Genomic DNA, 17,320 nt, shown 5'->3' with positions numbered 1-17,320 from the left:
GTCCCAATCGAAGATTAGACTATCGCTATGACGTACATAGAAAACATGTTTCAACATATGAGTTCTGATATATAGCAACATTGATAAATGATGTTCTGAAGTTGATACCAGGTTTGCTAATTATTGTTGAGAACTCTGGGATAGAGCCTCGTCCACCCGAAACAGTCCGCTTTGTTTAGGCCGCTCTTGGTCTGACCCTACAAGGGTGACAAATTGTAATATTGTCTCGAGGGTATCAGATCCAGCAGGTCGTTCTATGCGGACATGCGAAGTCAAAGCCACTGGCAAGTAATATGTTGCGTTAACGTCTGAGAAGGCTTCCGACCAGACATCGGAATTCTCTTCCTTCTTAGAATCAACACCAAATGTAAGCGTTTCAGGGTCGTTATATGCAAATCCGAACCATACCATGTCCGTGTCCTTCCGATAGATCCTAGTAAGTCCTGCAAAGCTGGCCAACGCTAACGTCACCATCCATGTCGGAGCGACCCGCAGCATCTACATAATATTACGTCAATTGACTTGCCACCCGCTGCTATCCAAGTGTAACTAACATAAGGCCTTGACCTATCTTTTCGACCTGTTATTGACCACTTATTCTTTCACGACCAAATATCCAACCAATACTCGAGCACAATGACCGAGAAACTCCCAACCCAGATGCGAGCGTGGCAATACGTTCCCTCGCAAAATGCCCTCCCCAAATCCCTAATCCTCAACACCACGGCGCCCCTACCTCCATCCTCAGGCCTCCTTGTTCGCGTCACATCCATGTCCACCAATCCAGTCGACTACAAAATCGCCGAAGCAGGTGCACCTTTCAAATATATGCTCTCGACCCCGACTACCCCCGGCCAAGACTTTTCCGGCACCGTCGTGTCGGTACCCTCCTCCTCCTCGTCGTTGTCCATCAAGCCCGGAGATTCCATCTTCGGGCTCGCAGGCCCGCTCGCGAAACACGGCGCGCTTGGCGAGTTCGTGGCGCCGAAACTCGACGCTGTGGCCCTGATCCCCGAGGGTGTCAGTCATGATGACGCGGCTGCGCTGCCGACGGCGGGCGTCTCAGCGCTGCAGAGTATCGTGCCGTATGTCAAGCCTCAAAGCGGGGCGCGGGTGTTGTTGAACGGGGGTAGTGGGGCGGTGGGCACGTATGGGATCCAGATTGCGAAGCTGCTGGGCGCGCACGTCACGGTGACGTGTAGTAGTGCGAACATTTCGCTGTGCAAGGAGCTCGGCGCGGACGAGGTCGTGGATTATAAGGCGGGCGATGTAATTGCGAGTCTGGGTGATAAAGGACCGATGTTTGATTTAGTGGTTGACAATGTGGGATCACCGGCGGAGCTGTATCCCGCGAGCAATGCGTTTTTGAAGCCGCAGGGCACGTTTGTCAAGGTTGCGGGTATGCCTAGTCTTGGTGATTTGGGTGCGACCTTGAGTGCGAAGTTAAGACCGGCGATGTTGGGCGGGGGTAAGGCGAAGCATGTGTTTATGATGATGGCTAGCAAGGAGGGTGATTTGAAGCAATTGGCCTCGTGGTTGAAAGAGGGCAAGATCAAGACTGTGATTGATTCGACGTATGAGTTCGAAGAGGCGCCAAATGCATATGAGAAGCAGAAGACTGGGAGGGCAAGGGGTAACATAATTGTCCATGTCTCGAAAGCTTGAGTAGTAGGACGGATAGAGTCTTTGAACAGACCCATCCTATTTTTGACATTTTCTATGCTCGCTAATGGTTCTATAGTAAGAGATATGCAGTTCATGATGTTCATCAATGTTTCTACTCCCTCATTAACGCTGCAATCAGGTATGCTGTATTCAAGGAATCCATGTATCAACCTACTTCAAAGTCCAAGGTCATAGAGGAAACAGCCCGTTGTTCTGAAGTTGTAAACAAACGCAGCTCTTCCTTCTGCGGGATGTCCTTCGTCCTTCCATCTTTTTGCATAGCGTGTAAGCATGTTATGGACATCCTGTAGATATTCCCTCTCTGCTAAAGGCACACTTTGAATCACTCGTCGCCAGCCGTCTGGGTCACTCATTCTTGTCTCTCGAATCGCCTCCATGGTTTGATCCTTTGTCTCGATTGCTGCGATTGGTGCAGTCAGGAAACCATTCAACAGCTCGCGACTACGGGACTGAGCTGCTTCAATGACAGGCAACCGGTTCATCTTCTTTGATCGATGTTGTGCTACTAGAACTTCGACATTGGACCTGGATGCGGACACAGAAGACATGGTCGGAATCGAGTGAGAGTCCGAAGAATTATGTGTTCGGAGAAAGCGAGAGCTTGGTCGCGTGGATGATATTGCGACACCGTCACGATGATCACGATCGCGTAATTCAGCCCGTAGATAAGAAAAAAGTTCACTGGAGCGGATATCAGTATCCTCTTTCTTGATCATAGACTTGACTTTCAGGTCAGGTTTGCCAAGGGCTGCTGCGTCGTGTTTAATGATGACAATCCAACTATGCTTGTCTTCTTTGTACAGTGAGAGCAATTGTTCCGGAGATCTCGAGTCTACTGCAAGCTCTGCGCTTAGGTCGTTGGCCCATATATCTGCCACCATCCTCACGCCAATAGAACGCAGTGTTCCTGAATCGAAGCTGGCAACTAGGACATCACAACGTCTCGCTGCCCACTGTCCTGTCATTGAATCGGTATCGGTTGCTCTCTTCGCTAAGAACGGAGACTTTGGTACCTGCTTATAGTACCGTGACATTGAACTCACGAGTCGCTCCCACCCAATGTTCATGCCAACTGCGTGGCATCCAGTAAATTGACCTTGCACCTTGGGGCGATGTTCTTCAATGAGCTTGTCATAGCGCCCTCCAGCTGCAAGTACGGCTCGACGCTTTGTGTCATACAAGCACTGGAATAAGATCCCGCCAGAGTAGAACCTTTCGTTAAAGTTGCTGAGTGGGCAGATGTAAACCCTGCGGTGTACATTGAAGAGTTTGAGGTATCCTATTACAGCACTCATGTGAGCAAAGACACCTTGACTTCTGTCAATCAAGTCAGTCCCTTCGAAGGTAATACGGAGCTTCGACATGGCCTTCTCTGGAGTGTCTCTCCAATCAAATTTCGCCAGGTCATCGAGTGACATCCCACTGATGCCAATCGTTGGTGAGCGTAGCTCATTGCGTATTTTTTGCCATGTCCACTGATCAATGTTGAGCTTACTCAGCACCTCTTTGACCGCATGTCGTTGAGAACTGCTGATCCGACAAAAGTCCAGGATGAGGTCTAGGAGAATCGAGTGGTTCAGGTGAAAGCACATTTGAGCAGATGAGACGGATGGGAACTCATCGATGACCTCGTCCATGACCTTGATCACCTCGGCTTCTTTCAGTGCCAAATCCAAGGTACCGTATGACACTATATCGAAATCAGCCTCTCCCGTGCTTTTGGGAGCCCCGCCAGTATGTGTATCGCGGTACACACTACCAAAAGCAAACGTCCGATCTGCAGGTGGGGCCTGCCTCGCGATACTGCGAGCATATGGGAGAATCAGGTCGTACGGTAGCTGTACAAGCGTGCCAGATGAGTCGAGGAGTTGCGCTACATTGCTGTTGGCGTAATGAAGCGATCGAGGTATCACTTGCTGTCGTGGCGTTTCTACGGCACCATGTCGACGGAAGACCGCCGTCAGGTGCTCTTTGACGGTGTTCTGTAGAAGCACATCTCCTAGCTTGAGATTATGCATGCCACTAGCCATGCCGATATCCCAGGCTTGATCCTTGACTTGGGTATCAGGATTCTTGCTAAACAAAGCAGACATCATCCTTTGGTAATAGGGCGATGATGGGTCCGAAATTCCTTTCAATGCCTCTCTGATTGTTTCATCCTCAATTTGCAAGGGTAGTTTGCCGCTATGGAGCAGCTCCAAGCTGGTTGGCCGCTCGCTCGGTTTGTGTCTAATGAGCGACATGATGATACTACCTTGTAGGGACCTTTCAGATGACTCAAAATCTGGTGGTAAGGCATGCTCCTTTTCTCGTAATGCACGAATAACTTGATCTCTCTCCATCGCAGTCTTTAGCGGATGACACATCTCAAAGAAAATGATTCCCAGAGAATACATGTCGACTTTATCATTATAATTACCCCCTCCAACTCCGGACTTGAGCTCGGGCGCAACGTATAAGGTGGTTCCAATACTTCGTGTCATATCACCATCAACGTTGGGCGTGAGATATGATTTATCAGCTACATGATACTGACCACTAGTTGCGAGACCAAAGTCGCCAATTCTTGGAGTGTTGGCGACGTCGATAAAGACGTTGTCCGGCTTGAGATCGCGATGAATAATGCCATGTCCATGAATGTGAACCAGGCCTTCCAGTACTTGACGAAAAAGCTTCCAGCTCTCATCCGTATCGTCGTATAAGCCTCTTCGGATCAAGTCTCGCAAGGTATGTCTCTCACAGTACTCCATCTGAATGTAAAGCGTTGTCTTGACAGTACGTGCATTGCGATTACTAGATATCGTTCTTCTGAGTTTGAGCGGACTTGGGCTTTTCTTTCCATCCAAGCCTAGCTCATCTTGACCTTGTGAGCTAAGAAAAACTGCAGGGTCGAATACAGGGGGATTTACCTAGGTCGTCGTCTGTGTCCGAACCAAACACTACGCCGTCATCATCCTCTTCATCATCGCCATCATCGGAATCTTCGCCAAATTCAATCCTAGGGAATCCACTAGAGCTGATGAAATCTAGACCACCCGTGCTGGTTGCGTAGTCAAGACCAGGTTTTGTACGAAGGGGTGCCGAAGAACTTTCATCCGGAAGGGTGCTCGAATCCTCTTCTGTCTCTGATACTCCCGAGACATCATCTTCTGGCCAAGCGGTATAGTATCGAACCACATAAGGGTGATTTAGCCGGGACAGAAGCATCACTTCAGAAAGAACTTCAGTCAAAGCTGATGCAGAGTTCTGTTTGATTTTCTTGATTGCGTATATGCGGCCATCGAGCTTGTTACGAGCTTTAACAACCTCACCATAGCCACCTTTACCTAGTCGTCCGGACTCTACCCACTCACTCGCGAACCTGGAGAACGGTCCTGCAACACCTGCTGACGACTCCCGTCGCAATCTCCGCTCAGGCAAGTTGATTGATGACGATGACATCCTTGAGTGCAACGTAGGTGCGGTAGCTGACAACACCGGTACATCATTACGGAGAAATTCACAGGGAATCAGGTCGAATGCCGCTGGACGCTTCTTCGGGTCCGGCTTGAAGAGTTTGCGTAGCATTTCTTCAAGAGCATCAGAAAGATCCATCTGCTCGAGAACAGCGCTTGGAGAGTCGTACTTTTCCAAAACAGATAACCCGAACAACATCTGCAAAAACACTACGCCAACTTCCCATATGTCAGTCTTGCGAGTGCGTTTTGTGCTTGCTTCATTGTTCAATTCCGGTGGCACCCAATAGGCTGACATGGCTGATGCAAATTTCGCTGAAGAGCGAGATATGTTCCTCAATTCGTAGAGATATTCTTGATAACCTCCATCAGAAAGTTTCACAGTTGGCGGCCCACCATGCGGAGGTACAAACAGAAGCACATTGCCTGCGTGAATCCTCCTATGGACAATACCATTACGATGAAAAAACTCGAGCGCCTCCAGGAGCTCGATTGTCCACGACCTTACCTTTTCTACTGGGAACGACTCCACAAACTCAAGCATCTCGCTAAGAGAGCCTTTGTTAGCGAATTCTGTCAGCATCGTGATCTGCCAGCTATTGTCGTGGCCTAATGGCAGACCTGGTAGCTTCTCTATCTTAAAGTCAATAAGAGCAACGATATTCGGTTGGCGGATTCTCTTAAGTTCCTCTAGCTCGTCCTCGAACTCTCGCATCGCCTTTTTTAAGCGGGATTCCTTGGATGTTGGACTAAGTATAATAGCTTGCTTGATAATAAGGGTCGGCGATATGCTCGAAGCTACGGCGGGCTGTGCAGTGAGAACCTCAGTCAGGGGTCCTTTGCGGAGTGGAGCGAGAGACGAGACAGCACCGAAGATCAAGGTGGACCCTTGGTCCTGAATCTCAATGACGCGATCAAAAGTGAGCTGGCCAGAATTTGACGACTTTATGAGCTCAGGAGATAGCAAAGGCTGTGTGAGTTTGCTTTTGCGTTTCGCCTCCTTTCGCTGCTTAGCTAGCTCCTCTTCGACCATTTGCGCCAGAACTCGTTGCTCCTCTGCCTTATCCTCTTCCTCCTTACGCATCAGAGATCTCTGTTCTTCAATTGCTCGCTGCTCAGCCTGAGCCTCCTGAGCAGCATGCTCTTCAATTAAGCTGGCTCCGGCCTCATCCCGGTCTCGAGCGACTACCTCGTCCTCCAGGATATCCTGGATTGAAAGAGCAATGTCATGGATCATTACCTCACCGAGGAGTTCCTTTGGTTTTGATCTGAGAAGGATATCCAGGTCTTGTTGCGTTTTGCGGCGAAGACTTACAGAGTTGTCGATGGACAACAGCGGTATGGTTTTTGGGTAGGTTGCTGTAAGCTTAACAGAAAGAGTCAGCGATACGCTGGGATTCTCCGGGGCTTTCAATCTCAGACGAAAGGCCCGATCTGAAGTTCTGCTCCATGCACCTCTTGTTTCTACGTCTTCATAGTCTTCCATATAGATTGCCTGGAGAACCTGGATTTCATCCTCCTGGGCTTGGGCATAAGGACCAGCGGGAGCATTGTTAGTTGAGCCATGGCCCTCGACAGTGAGTCCTGGAGGACTTAATACTGGAGGAAATACACCCTTGGGCGGGACCGCAGGAGAGACAACATGGTTCCAGGAGGCATTCTTCGGAGGGGCCATAGTGGGGCAGTATTCGAAGACCTAGACTCAGATGTCGACCAAAGGAGGCATGGGTCGATTGAGAGACGTGCAGCCGGAGCTGCAACCCTTCACACGGCGTGAGACAACATTGTATAAATCAAGATATCTCTGGAATATAGTAAGTGTGTCTTTCGCTTCGCTGTAAGAACAGCGGCGGCGAGGGCGAAGTGGCAGTCAGACCTGGAGCAGCAGATGGTCTAAACTCTTTCTGGAACAGCGTCCAGTGCTAGCGGCATCAGCGACAGCTTCTCGAAGTAAACACACAGATTCAATATAGCAATGCGACTTCCATCGTCCAATTAACTCGCAACATTCGACCTCACAACAGCTCTTTGCTTTTTAAGCCAATCTCGACTGCGACTCCTTGACCGCGATTACCCTCTTTCTCTCACTCGGACGCGTGGCCAAAGCATGCGCGCTAGCTGATACTCAAAACCGCCTGCTGCCACAATACACAAACAAACCACGACTCTGTTACTGTCCGTCACCTTGGTCTTAAGCGCGACGCGAACAGATACTACGGAGTATCGCTCTGCATTAGCATAGCATACTTTCTAAATCTTGTGGCGGCTTGATTGTCTTAACACTCTTTTATTCGAGTCTACGCGTCTCGCCCTTTGGAGATGTTTTCATGGATTAGTGGACCCCGAATCACCAATGTAGCAGAAGACCTACAAGGTATGTGATACCTGTCCGTACTGGATCACCAGCTGAACCTATTCCTACCTAGATACTACCTTCATTGAGCCACCGGAGACTCCTGCACACGTCTTCCCCGTCCGAGCTTTCAAACAGGCTCTCTTCGGCACACCTCATCCAGACCACGAGATCAAGTCCGTGCCCGGCAAAGAACAGAAGCTAGTTGAAAAGAAAGTACCTACGGAAAAGACAGCTCCATATATACAGATTGAAGGTGCTGCTATGGATGTAGACCAGAACATAGCCCAGCCTTCCGGGAAGCCTAGTGGCATTCTTATGACACCTGGCACCACCTCGAAAGGACGAAAGACTGTTTCATTTGGCACGCAAGTCGTGGACAATGAAGGAAAGGAGCCGGCCATTGGACGGAGTGGTCTTCCGGCAAATTTTCCCGGCAAGTTCCCAAGTCCGTGGACACCACGAATGGCCTCAGTTGGCGATACAAAATCCCGCAGCAGCAAGCTAGCAGAGGCTTTGTACGATGCTCGCGAAACCATCAAGCCAAAGGAGGAATCTCAACCTAAGACGAGTAGGAAGACCAGTTCTGCGAATGACGCGGTTACTAAATCCTGGGCAAGGGACGACTTGGATATCACATTGGATTTGTCAGAACCGAGATCAGAATCAGGGAAGTACTGGAAGCAACAGTATCTCACATACTCTGAGAACAGTACGCGCGAAATGAAGAGACTGGTCAATAAGGCGAAACTGGCAAAGAACTATGCGGCCAAGAAGGATCAGGAGGTGACAGAGCTTGGGGTGGCCATGGATCAAGAGCGCAAGAAACTTGCATCTCGTAACCACGCACTCGAGATGCAGAACAGGGACTATCACGATCAGATACGGCGCGTGACGCAGGAAAACCTACGAGTGAATCGAGAAGTGGTCGCTCTCAAACATCAGCTCCTAAGCTTGGGCGTGAAGCCTATCAAGAGCAAGGGCCGTAAACAAGACGAGTCTATAATCTCCGAAGACCAGGCAATGAAGATGCAGAATGGTATGCCTCGCATATCCGCCCAATCACCAGCCCGCGGACGACGCAGGAGCAAGTCTGCTAGACCTTTAAGTGGTAGTACTCGTAAAAACACGTCCTATGCACCAACAGAAACGTCCGTACTACCAGACCGCCCGCCTCTCCATGAGCTCCACTCGAACACTTTGACGAAAGAGAACAACCATCCACCAAGCAAAGATGATGTCAACACAAGCTCCACACCTGCACCACCCAAACCCCCAACGGAAGTGCGTTCCTCTCCTGACCCTTGGGTGCAAGATCTCTATATCTCACCAAGCAAACTTGACAAACTCACCCTTCCCCCGCCAGTACACAAGCCGTCTGAGCAAAGATCTGGCTCACAAGCAACCCTAGGAAACATAAATGGCAGCATTGGCGTAAGCATGGGGGCTAAAGCACGAGCCGCGCTCGCGTCCGCCTCACAGATGTCCCTAACTCCACCATGCGAGCACCAACCGAGCAACCGTCATGATCACCACCGGGAATATCGTCCGAGCCGTCGTGAATATCGCCGACCCGCTACAGCCCCGGTCGACGCGTCGGACTTGATCTCCGTCCCAAAGCGCCCCGGTTCGACTGGCCCGCCTGGAGCCGCGACAGGACCTGTTCCGATGCACTTACGCGGTCACTCTGCCCACCATCTTGCACACGTTCCAGCTCAACAGCATACGCGGAGACAATCAGCCGCAGAACCGCAGTCGCATCAGCATAGCCCCTTCAATGATGGTCGGCGCACCAATAGTCTGATGGACAAGGACCGAGCGGCGAAGGCCCGGGAGAGGGTTGCGGCAAGAAGGATGATGAGTGCCGGCGGTGGCGCATGATGGGACTGTCGTGTCTCGGTTCCTCAGTGGGTCTGGAAGTCTCAGATGATCCCAACAGCCAATTGGCTGGGGTTATATTCTTGGCTAGAGCCGCGTGCGTGTATCTTGATTATTTCTAGCGTGGCGTTTGACAGGTAGGTGTATGCCTGCGTCAGAGGTACTGAGGCTCTTGTGTTCGAGGAAAAAAGCATAGTGTCCTGATTTGGCTATGTCAGCATTGGAAAGGCGTTTTTTTTTCTTCTCCTCTTTTTGTTTCGGCGTATGTTGGGTGTTGGAGGATGGTTATCTGCTTGTATTTTTCATCTCTACGGGATATACCATTTCGGAAACAAGGCATGTTGATACTATTCTTGCCTAGTAGCATCCTGGACAAATCGGTCCTGCATACATACCTATCCTGTATATATATCTATGTGATGAGGACGCATGTGGCAGAACAGTTTATTGGCAGCATTAGGCAACCTGGTCGGTATTCCGTGATCGTGTTGATCAGATCAGATTACTGTTATTGGTTTTGGGTAGCTTGTTATACTAGAAGTTTTATTGCCAAGGATTTGCGGACTTCATGTTCAGCTTCATTTCATTAATTTGGTGGCGCCACTACTATAGAATGTTGATTTCTTCATTTCCTATATGAACGATTTCGGTTGGTCCGGAGCCAGCTCGCCAGAATAGATTAAAATAGTGTTCCTCTCTATCTACGTCACGTTTTCCTGTCGCTTGATGATAACAATAAGCTGTGCTTTGTGTGTACAGGAGCTATAGACATGACGTGTTTGCTCTTGTGATGACCTGAATAGATGTCTAATCCAACAAGCCACCACAATGCAGAATCTGTCAAAACCTGCTCATGTGAAACCCTGTATCTGTACAAGAATTGAACGCGAATGTACGGTGTCCTCGGTGATTACAATCGTTAATTTTGTTCATATGGAACTCCTTGGATGCTGGTAACCTTAGAAACGCCGGATAATGCACAATCATGATTTATTTTTGGGGGGTAGGGGTTTCGGACGTCGTCAAATCGTTATGACCTGTGAGGTGACTCACACCTCGTGGCGATCTGAGCGCTCGTAGTCACCTTTTTTCTCTAGTCGTGACCACGGAGCGACACGGTATCGCCAACCGCGAATGCGATATCGGGGTGTGGCCGAGAAGCGACCATAGGTCCAGTACATGCAACCGATGACGGAGAAACCCACAATGAAGCCAATTACAGTGAGCATGACCCAGTGACGAGCCATCCAGAAGATCAATTGGACGTCCTTGCCATGCCAACTGTTGCCAATGTGGTGCGTAAAGAAACTCCATGGGTGATTGTTGTATTCATCCGGGAAGAGTATGCGGACCCTGTCAACGCCAACTGGCCCTTCACGGTCATAGTGCCTCCAAATCAGAGATAGGAACAGAGGCCCAGTGGATGCCATGATACTGATGTACGGAAGGACCCAATTGCGATTGTATTCGGGCAGCGAATCAATGACTCGAAGAAAGAAAGGATGGCGTGGCACGGCACCCATTACATCGTTGGAAATACCCGTGGGAGCAGTGCGCCGTACCCATGCGGGATACGCGAGGAGAGGGTCAAGACGACGGTTGCAACCCTGTATTCTGTTAGCTCGGAGGATGCCGTGAATGTGATTGTGATTGTGTACTAACATCATCCAAGTCGATGTAGATGCCACCGAAGTGGGCTAGAACAAAGTATCGAATTGAGTCTGCTCGCATGATGGGATGTTCATAGCCGTCGTAAGTCTCGAGGAACCAAGGATACCTGAACAGTGTCAACAATTGTTCTCATTGTGAATTGAGATTGGCCGAACGTACTCTGCGGCAATGAACTCGCGAGCCTTCTTATCGGTCCAAAGCTGTGGTTTGGTTAGCTAAAATATTTCTGATGAAGGACATACGCAGGCGCACTCGATATTCATAGTCCTCGTGAAGATCCAAGCAACTTTGCTGAGCTTCCTTCCAGTTCTCAGGAATACTTGTGTTGACGTAGGTTTGGTGAATAATTTTTGGTATCAGCTGCGGTCGTTCTTGAATGGCGCCAGAGTTTGGAGCGGGTAGTTCAGCACGGGAGATTTGATCTCTCGAGCCATCGATAACAAGAAGCTCTAATAATGTCCATACGCTGCGGACCAGCATTCCTATGACGAGAACCTGGACCAGGAGGAAGATGAGTACGCCTTTCCGCATCTTGACTGTAGTACGAGGAGGACAAGGATGTTTTTGAGGTCGGGAGGATGAGTGTCGAGATGGAAGCGAGGAGAGAGAGAGGTCGCGACGGCGACTAGAAGAATAGAAGAGCAAGTATTAAGCCATATACGGGGATTATAAGACAATATATGGGGGGGTAACAGTATTGTGTAGACAAAGAGAGTGGAAATGAGGAAAGGTTTAAGAGTAAGGAGCGACGTTGTGGTGAAGAAGGCTTGCGAAGGAGCGTTTTGGTTAGCGGTTCCAGGGGAGATTAGGAGAAAGCGATTGGAAAGATGAATATGTGATGAGGCCAGGAGGGCTGTGCTTCGCGGCGGAGGAGATGGCGGGACGTTTAGCGTGCGTGGAAGGACAAGGACCCTGCACTGTTTTGCTGCTTGTTGCTGTTTGCTGGGCGCCCCACCCCACCACCTGCCACCTGCACCCCCCCAAAAAAGAACCTAGAAGCCATCCATTCCCTTTTGGCTGCGCTTCGACGACTTAACCCGACGGGCCAAGATACTGTACTGTAGCATGTATGGAGCCCCCCAGTAGCAGTATCAGCCCGCCAGTAGCAGCCCCACCTAGCACCTAGCACCTAGCATCTGCCATCTATTAAGCAGCCCCCCCAAGCCTCAGAGACGCGAAAATGGCTGCTTGGTCTCCCTAATTACTGTAGAACCTTGTGCTGAAACGAATGCCAAAACCCCCCCCTTTTTGCCCACCAGCCTACTGTAACCTTTACTTAGTATACAGCCACGCACTCCCAGTGCCAGATCGTCGCTTCTAGGTGGCGCCCAGATCCAGTCAGCTTCAAGCACTGCGCCGCGTGTTGGTGTGTTGGTGTGTTGGCGCAACAGTCAACTTTGCAACAGTGGATTTAGCTACTATTTCGGTCCCTTCATTCCTCTTACACACGCACTGTACACAGCCGTTTTGTTACGGCTTCATGATATGGCTAAGAGGCTATGGCTACTTATCGTGTTGTTATCTTTGGGCGCTGTGGTCATCGGACGAGAGGACCCGCTCTGTTGAACGGACAAACACCTAATACATCTTCATGTGCCGTCGTCACCCACCGCCGCCCGCTCCGTTCCCAAGGTTCCTATCCCTCTACCTGCCAAGCCTGTCACCTGTATCTCCAGGGCTGTTTGTCTTCCACATGCCGTCGTCGTAGTATTACTTAGGACCGTCTGCAGGTCTGCCTTGCTTCATAACCTTTAATGGATGGCCTGCGAGCATTTTCGTGCAGCGCCAAGCTCGCCTGCATTTTACCAGATCTGGTGTAGCCTGCATGGACTGCTCACGAAAGCCCGGCCCGGAAATTGCTATAGATCGATATTGGATTTGTCCATGTTGAAGATCCCCGCAATACACGCGATACGCCAGACGTGACGACACACAAACTCCATCATGACATCCAGTCTGGTGTAAATGCTGCAAATCCTGCCGTACCTTTGATGCCCAAGCCGCCTCATTACACTCATGCTGCAGCATCATCAACGTGCACAATGACGACCGCGCATACTCTTCACATCTTCATTCTCTTTGGTCCTCTGTCGGCTGAGGCTTCTTCCCGCTTGCGCTTCGCTTCGAGTTCCTCCCGCATTATGCGCTCTGCTTCGCTCATCTTCTTCGGTTGTTCCTTCACCGTTACTTTCTTCCCAGCAAATACACTCTTTTTGTGCGCAAATACATTCTTAGGTTTTGTGCTACTCGCACTCAGTGTTATCTTGATAGGCGCATCGGGAACTGAGTTATCTTCTGCTGGTGGCGTAAGGACCTGTGGAACACCATCCTTTATGTTTTCAACTGCTGCCAAACTTATTTCTGATAATGTGTCTGCTGTGGACGGAGGTGTTGGTGGTTTCGATGCCACAGCCGACTTCAAATCGAAATTGAGTGAAATCTTCTCCCCGTCGACGCGTTGCAATGCTCTGGCCTCCTCCTCTGGAGGTGCTTTTGCCTTGGCTTCAGCGTCTTTCTGCGCTTTCTTCACCTGATCCTCAATCATTCTTTGCTCTCGCTCTTCGTCTCCGCGATCTTGTCGCTCTTTCTTCCTCAGAGCTGCTTGTCGGCGCATAGCTTCCGGGCTTGAGTCTATCCATGCAATGTATAAGCCCTTCTCATCCTCGGTGACCCTGCATATTGCTTCGCGGCCTAAGTACTTCGCAAATTCTGTTAGGGACGGCCATTTCGTTGAGTTCATATGTACGTGTTCTTTGTTCGAGATGTAGGTCTGGTAGAAATGGTTGATGTGGACTGCCTTTTCGCCATGTGATGTGCGGAGCAGTTGTAGAAAGTCACTCTTGAACTGGTTCGAGAAGTCGTTGATGAACTTGTGCGCGTTTTCCCCGACAAGCTGCATGTTGCGCACATGCGACTCGCTCTGGGTGTGACATTTGAAGCCGTTCTCATCTCGGCATTGCTTTTCGCAAACCTGGCAATACCATCGCAATCTCTGGAGGCCTTTGGACTTTAGCTTGTTGTTCAAGTGTTTCAAACTGCCAACCTCTGCGCGCGGCATTGTTCAGGTATTTCGTAAGGAGGTAGTCGCAGGAAGAGAGGTTTGACGTAGGTATACGCAAGGTATGGTCGGTTTCGGAGCCGTCGTGGAATGATAATGAGTGGTATGCTTCTCGGCTGGACTTTGCCACCCGGAGCCGGTGTTGCCAACCTTATCCGGTCACAGTGTTGCCAAGCCGTTTGTGCCTTTAGTCATCCATCTCGCCTGTCACCGTCGGTGACGTTCCAATGGATGGCGGGAACGAGGCAATCATCCTCCAACACACGGTCCTGTATGGATTTTCACTTCCATACTCCACTCTAATATCTTCATCTGCACCGCTCGTGTTCTATACCCTAACTTTGGTCTCCCGGTCATCCCTTGCTTGAGTAGTCCTTTCCATTGAGGACGGCCTGACTTTGGTACACAGACGCAGCACCAAAGCAGTGAGCCTCCAATCTTAACTCCCTCTCAATACAGCTGCAGCCCTCGCCGCTTGATATCTGCCATTCGGTTCAGAGTCAGTATTGGAGAGCCTCGCACTGATGTGAAATTAATCGCGGTCTGGTCTGTAAGAGCAGTCACGAGGATTCCCGCCTTGGTGTCACGTCGACACCGCTTTCCTGTTTTCGTTGAAGCTTTTGTCAGATTATTCGTCTTGCATATCGTCAAAATCCACAAACCGCTCCCTCTTAGAGACAGAATCAGCGTCAAAGGCCACTCATCAAATGAACCTGGCAGAAATGGTTTCCCTTGCATGTGGGGACTTGATGTCTCTACATCGACGGAACGGTATATACCATCCGCAAGACGCGTTGATTTGAACCGGTATATGTTACACGCACGTGGTAGCGTTGCGCCAAGCCCTAGTCCGTGAAAAGTCTTTGAACAGCATGGGAACGGCGGTCTCTCCTAAGATGAGTGCGGTGGCCGTCGATTGCCATCCTTTCTCCTTTCGAAGGATTGGATCGTGAGGTTCATACTGGGATCATTTCGTCGGTGTGGTCGTGCAAAACATGTCCACAATATTTCACGAACCAGTCATCACCTATCGCATGCTCAAGGTATACCCATCTGGGGAGTACACACTTTTCCAGACCTGGAAACGCGTGCAGATTTTGGCGTTTTTCTTTCAATCTCTTCCACATCTACGCCTCAACTACCTGAAAGCAGTGCCATGACTACACTCACTGGGCCACAGTAACCTTCCTAGCAAATACATGCCCGCATTAGATTACAATAGCCTGGAAATCACGAGAATCGATGTAGTAATGGCTTCCGGACCAAAGCTTACCCTCTCCCTGTTCACCACGAGAGGCGAAACAGTTCAGCTCGACCAAACAAGGACTTCAAGAACAGTTTCCAGCCCCAAGGACATCTAACTTAACTTCACTGACTTAGGATAAACATCCGACCCCCTTGATTCACTTACCTGATTATCGCTCATAAACCACGTGCCCATACGACAACGGTTCTTGCATCTTTGTTTTCGAGCTTAATATGATCATATCTCTGTCAAGCTGACACCAGTCCTCGCTATTGTACCTATTGTACCTGTGATTCCCCAGCTGGACCACAACATGAGCCCAATCAACTCGCTCTCTGCTATTGTACTCGATAATCTCGCGAGCAGTCCCTATCCGAGAGAGACTGCGACTCTGAACTACGCCAATGGCACGGGCACTCGCGAGAGCCACGGATATCCAAGTTTCCGACAGTCAGATGTCACTTATGGAGAATCCACAGAAGCTCGCACTATATATACGGTCGTTTCTATGTGTTGTCTCATGGGGCTTGCTACTATGCTAGGTATGTTTGGAAATTGCATTTTTTCGAACTTGGAACTAATCGCGACAAGGATGTCGCGCGCGCCAGCTCAAGCTCAACAACATACTCATGATCAACGTCGTGCGGGCTTCAGTCGTGTTGATGTATGTCATGGGGATCTTTTTCGTGTTCGCCGCCGCGGTCGTCGAGATTGGGTTAGGCCTATCAACACCGGCAGTGTGTCAAGCTGCGATCTTCGTCTGTTTGGTGTTCTACATGGCTAGCAAACTATTTATGTGAGTGCGCGATGGTCGCGGTGTCCCAATACGAACGACGAACAGACCAACTGATACTAGTCAGGTATATCTTTCTAATCGAGCGTATCCATATCTTGCGAAGCCCCTACAGCAATCGCACTCGTGACTGGGTTTGGGTTGGCGGCATGGTGTCACTTGCAGTAGGATTTGGTGGCATCGCCATCATCGGGTTCATTTGGCCCATGGCCGACCTCTCAGTCGAGGATGGAAAATGTCGTATTGGGTTGCCTCTCAAAGTCAGCGTCCCCTTGCTCACGTTCGACGTGGCAGTCAATGTCGCCCTGACTGCAGTTTTCATTTACCTTCTACGCCCCCTACTGACACTGGGCTCAAATTCGGTAACGTCTTCGTCGGCCGTGGCGAAAGCCGTTTCTATTGCGTCATGGGCCTTGGGCATTGGCAAACGCCATAGCGATCAAGAACACCCCAGCAATGCAGCGCTACTCAAGCGAGTCAAGAAACTGCTGTGGAAATCCCTCCTTGGCATGTTGCTGGTGCTGCTTCCTACCATGGCCAACTTGACGGTTCTGTACACGTTTCAAGGACGTGAACTAGGATGGGTATGCTTTACAATATGCACGCTCGACAGTAAGTAGCGGCTTCTCCGTTCGTATCGCTAATTATTGGCATCTGCATCCTTTTGCATTTTGGACTGTCAGACCCACAGTACTGGTGCACAGACGGGCAACATGGGGCCGGCAGTTTAGAGTTTTGACAGGCAGAATCCTTGCTTGGAATATTGACTAACGCGAAGCAGTAACATGGGGTGTATCGATTGTGCACTGGCTCACTATGGATCCCATGGAGATGGATGGCCGCAACCCATCGTTAGAACTTGCAGACTCCTCTAGCATCACGACCAGCGTGGGATCGCCAGGGGTGCGATGCTAAAGACGACTACCTGTGCTTTATTGAAACGCAACAAGATGCACAATATTTGTGAAAAAGGAGTTCTGGATCTATGAAGGGCGATGTTGGATGCAACAACAGGCAAGGCACACAACGGCGTTCGATAGGAAGGACGAATACCCCGGTCTCTCAGGCACTGGAGTAGATGGATCAGAGTACAGACGTTTCAAACGAACAGAACAGAAAGAAGGAAGAAAGATTCAAAGGCAAGATGGAGCTGTGGATCGAATTGAATTGGAATGTTAGG

The 17,320-nt window shown here is 50.0% G+C and overlaps 6 protein-coding genes across 6 annotated transcripts; 3 read left to right on the top strand and 3 right to left on the bottom strand.

Moving 5' to 3' along the window:
- The first annotated feature begins 539 nt into the window (after positions 1-539).
- Positions 540-1,999, top strand: EJ05DRAFT_477911 (putative zinc alcohol dehydrogenase). Its single transcript, XM_033744337.1, has one exon. The coding sequence runs from the start codon at positions 637-639 to the stop codon at positions 1,663-1,665; it is 1,029 nt and encodes a 342-aa protein (XP_033598298.1). The 5' UTR covers positions 540-636; the 3' UTR covers positions 1,666-1,999.
- EJ05DRAFT_502322 (kinase-like protein) lies at positions 1,842-6,816 on the bottom strand (the record flags this gene model as incomplete). The annotated part of the gene is made up of 2 exons (XM_033747236.1): positions 1,842-4,543; positions 4,596-6,816. 2 exons carry the CDS (start codon positions 6,814-6,816, stop codon positions 1,842-1,844), a joined length of 4,923 nt encoding a protein of 1,640 aa, XP_033598297.1.
- Positions 6,817-6,999: 183 nt separating this feature from the next.
- On the top strand, positions 7,000-9,514 carry EJ05DRAFT_79620 (uncharacterized protein). The gene is made up of 2 exons (XM_033749976.1): positions 7,000-7,515; positions 7,568-9,514. Exons 1-2 carry the CDS (start codon positions 7,461-7,463, stop codon positions 9,373-9,375), a joined length of 1,863 nt encoding a protein of 620 aa, XP_033598296.1. The 5' UTR covers positions 7,000-7,460; the 3' UTR covers positions 9,376-9,514.
- Positions 9,515-9,923: 409 nt separating this feature from the next.
- On the bottom strand, positions 9,924-11,908 carry EJ05DRAFT_454932 (uncharacterized protein). Its single transcript, XM_033742458.1, has 4 exons — positions 11,296-11,908; positions 11,203-11,243; positions 11,035-11,149; positions 9,924-10,979 (listed from the first exon to the last, which is right to left on the bottom strand). Exons 1-4 carry the CDS (start codon positions 11,572-11,574, stop codon positions 10,422-10,424), a joined length of 993 nt encoding a protein of 330 aa, XP_033598295.1. The 5' UTR covers positions 11,575-11,908; the 3' UTR covers positions 9,924-10,421.
- Positions 11,909-13,105: 1,197 nt separating this feature from the next.
- On the bottom strand, positions 13,106-14,227 carry EJ05DRAFT_467233 (uncharacterized protein; the record flags this gene model as incomplete). The annotated part of the gene is made up of 2 exons (XM_033742836.1): positions 13,399-14,227; positions 13,106-13,335 (listed from the first exon to the last, which is right to left on the bottom strand). The coding sequence occupies exons 1-2, from the start codon at positions 14,099-14,101 to the stop codon at positions 13,106-13,108; spliced, it is 933 nt and encodes a 310-aa protein (XP_033598294.1). The 5' UTR covers positions 14,102-14,227.
- A 1,234-nt stretch (positions 14,228-15,461) lies between these two features.
- Positions 15,462-17,264, top strand: EJ05DRAFT_79515 (uncharacterized protein). The gene is made up of 4 exons (XM_033749975.1): positions 15,462-15,889; positions 15,939-16,143; positions 16,208-16,752; positions 16,922-17,264. The coding sequence occupies exons 1-4, from the start codon at positions 15,661-15,663 to the stop codon at positions 17,053-17,055; spliced, it is 1,113 nt and encodes a 370-aa protein (XP_033598293.1). The 5' UTR covers positions 15,462-15,660; the 3' UTR covers positions 17,056-17,264.
- The last annotated feature ends 56 nt before the right edge of the window (positions 17,265-17,320 follow it).

Source organism: Pseudovirgaria hyperparasitica (assembly GCF_010093815.1).
Source record: "Pseudovirgaria hyperparasitica strain CBS 121739 unplaced genomic scaffold EJ05scaffold_12, whole genome shotgun sequence".
NCBI classification, from domain to species: domain Eukaryota; kingdom Fungi; phylum Ascomycota; class Dothideomycetes; order Acrospermales; family Acrospermaceae; genus Pseudovirgaria; species Pseudovirgaria hyperparasitica.
The sequence above is the reverse complement of the archived record's forward strand: the minus strand, read 5'-3'. Positions and strand labels throughout refer to the sequence as shown.